The sequence below is a fragment of the Cariama cristata genome, unplaced genomic scaffold (genome assembly GCF_000690535.1).
Source record: "Cariama cristata isolate BGI_N322 unplaced genomic scaffold, ASM69053v1 scaffold21774, whole genome shotgun sequence".
In the NCBI taxonomy this organism is placed as follows: domain Eukaryota; kingdom Metazoa; phylum Chordata; class Aves; order Cariamiformes; family Cariamidae; genus Cariama; species Cariama cristata.
In genome coordinates, this window is record NW_009614951.1 from 1 (window position 1) to 3,078 (window position 3,078).

General features: G+C 58.5%; 1 protein-coding gene across 1 annotated transcript in view; it reads right to left on the minus strand.

Annotated features, from left to right (window-relative positions):
- Positions 1 to 328: 328 nt before the first annotated feature.
- Positions 329 to 3,078, minus strand: part of LOC104161269 (LIM/homeobox protein Lhx4) — a gene marked incomplete at its 3' end in the record, with an annotated part of 4,739 nt that continues 1,989 nt past the window's right edge. Inside the window, exons 2-3 of the mRNA XM_009699632.1 lie at positions 666 to 868; positions 329 to 483 (exon numbers count right to left, since the gene is read on the minus strand). Coding sequence (XP_009697934.1) covers positions 329 to 483; positions 666 to 868 — 358 coding nt within the window. The remainder of the gene's footprint in view (positions 484 to 665; positions 869 to 3,078) is intronic.

Here is a 3,078-nt window from a genome sequence, read left to right on the forward strand (position 1 = left end):
AGCACCCATGCAACTCTGTACGCCAGCACCCTGGCACACCTACATCCCAGCACCCCGGCATCTCTGCCATCCAGCACCCCTGCAATCCCACACACCAGCACCCCTGCACCCTAGCAGGCCAGCACCCTGGCACACCAGCACCCGAGCTCCAGAGTACCCATGCCACTCCATGGCACCCCACACCATAGCACCCCAACCCACACCAATACCCCTGCCACTCAGTGGCATCCCCTGCAACCCAGCACCCCTGAAACCCAGCACCCCGGTGGGACCCCTGCGTTCCCCTTTGCTAGGGGCAGGATGGAGAGGGGCACCCCCGCGGCCTCACCTGCACCACCCTCATGTCCAGCCCTGTCTCGGAGGAGAGCTGCTCCCGCACATGCCGGGCAGGTTTGGGGGAATTTTTGTAGGCGTTCTTCAGCGTCTCCAGCTGCTTGGCGGTGATGGTGGTCCGGGGCCGCTTAGCGCCCGCCTCGGAGTCATCTGCAAGCCAAGGAGCGGGTACCAGCCCCGACCGCAGCAGCGTGAGCAACCCCAAACCACCAGCCCACGTCACCGGTGAAAAGCTCCCCGAAACCAGCTACCCCAGAGCCCGCAGTGACACGAACCACGGCCACCCCTCGGTGTGACGTCCCCCCCCTCATAACCCCTTTCGGGGTGCTTACCGTTCTGCTTGGCGGTCTCGTAATCCTCCTTGCAGACCAACCGCCCGTCCTCCATCAGGTAGAACTCGTCGCCGGTGGCCAGCTGCCGGCTGCAGATGATGCAGGCGAAGCAGTGGAGGTGGTAGACAAAATCTTGGGCTTTGCGGACCACCTGGGTGGGGGGGATGCCCTGCTGACACGCCGTGCATTTGGTCCCGAAACGCCTGCAAGGAGAAGCGGGTGATTCTGAGCATCCCCCCACCCCGATGAGGTGGGCTTCGGCGGAGATGGGGTGGGGACCAGGAGTCAGGGCAGAGTTTAACCCAGCGATCAACCTAATTATTCATGACACTTCACACGGCAGGGCTTTATCTTCTTCAGTGTGAAAGACCGGCCTAATGGAGCTGAGGAAGGTTTGATTTTAATGGTTCTTTTAAGTAATGCTTATAGGCTGCCTGATTTTCCCCTGCAAGGACAGTACATATTTCATCCACATTAATACCAAATAAATTAATTACGCCGCCCCGCTAGCATGATGAATCCCAGATTAATGTAGAATGATGGGGCTCTTACACCGTAGTGACAGCCCGACGGGTGCATTGGGTGTGCTGGCTTGGGGTAGGGCTGGGCCCAAGGAAGCCGGCCAGCGTGGCTGCAAGGAGCGTGCAAGAAGTGTGCAAAGACCACGTAAGAATGGTGCGAGAAGTGTGGAAGGTGCATGCAAGGAGTGTGCAAGGAGTGTGCAAGAAGTGTGGAAGGAGCATCCAAGCAGCGTGGAAAAAGAGCGCACAGACCATGTAAGTATGGTGCAAGAAGCGCAGAAGGTGCATGCAAGGAGTGTGCAAGGAGTGTGCAAGAAGTGTGGAAGGAGCATCCAAGAAGTGTGCAAGGAGCATGCAAGGTCCATGTAACAATGGTGCAAGGAGTGTGTAAGGAGCATCCAAGAAATGTGGAAGGAGTGTGCAAGGACCATGCAAGAATGGTGCAAGCAGTGTGGAAGGTGCATGCAAGGAGTGTGGAAGGAGCATCCAAGAAGTGTGCAAGGAGCATGCAAGGTCCATGTAACAATGGTGCAAGGAGTGTGTAAGGAGCATCCAAGAAGTGTGGAAGGAGCGTGCAAGGACCATGTAAGTATGGTGCAAGAAGCGTGGAAGGTGCATGCAAGGAGCGTGTAAAGAGTGTGCAAGGAGCACGCAAGGACCATGTAAGAAAGGTGCAAGAAGTGTGGAAGGAGCTTACAATAAATACGGAAGGAGCGTGCAAGGACCATGTAAGTATGGTGCAAGAAGTGTGGAAGATGCATGCAAGGAGTGTGCAAGGAGCATGCAAGGAGTGTGCAAGGAGCACGCAAGGAGCTGCCCCCCGAGCTGGGGGTACCTGTATGCGCCTGGGGTGCAGTTGCCCTTTGCAGACGTGAAGACTAACACCCCGATAACACCCAACACCCCAATAACACCCAGAATACAACACCCAGCACCCCAGTAACACCCGGATAACACCACCCCGATAACACCCCGATAACACCCGCTGTAAACCGAGCTGCTGGTGCAAGGGCGATGCATCCAACAAGGCGGTGTCGGCACAGGAGAAAGCCAAAAAAATAAGCCAACGTTCCACTGGTGTTTGCAGCAGCTGCCGCCGTGGGCTTTGGGATTGGCACGGGGCACATCCCCACCTCCCACCGGCACCACGAGGGCTCTTCTGGGTCTCCCTTGCTCCCCCCAGCACCCCCACACACCCATCAGTGGGGTGCCGGGACCAGGCAGCAAAGCTTCCCGAATCAATCTGTCCCCTACGCCTCAGCCAGAGCCGGTTCCTCCGAAAGGAGGTGGCCCAGGAGACCCAGGCCCTTTGGCCCCCAGCCCCAGGGCGAAGGGGTCCTCGTTCGGGGGTGCCCAGGGGGTACAGCCACCCCGGGCACCTCTCGTTGCCCCGCACCCCGAGGGCTGAACATCCCCAACCAAGCGAAATCGCCCCACGGGTCCTGCAACCCACGCTGTTCGGAAAGCCGGGGCACGGCCACCAAAGCTGGGTCGCTGGGACTGTCCCCAGGTCACCCAGGTGTCACCCAGGGACGGGCGGTGGGCACGAGTGGCACCGGGGTGATTTCTGCCCAAAGGGGTCTTGGAAGCAGAAGGTGAGGAGGGAAAAAAACCCTCTTTTGTCTTGTTTTTCTGGGCTTGTATCCTAAAGGGAGAATCCCCGGACATCTGCTGGGGAGAGGTCAGCTCTCCTGGGGTCAGCTGGGAGGGAGGGTGGGAGAGAGGGAGGGATGAAGGGATGGAGGAAGGGATGAAAGGGATGGAGGGGAGCAATAGGATGGGAGATGGAGGGAGGGATGAAGGGATGGAGTGGAAGGATGGGATGGGAGATGGAGGTAGGGATGAAAGGATGGAGGGGAGAGGGAGGGATGAAGGGATGGAGGGAGGGATGA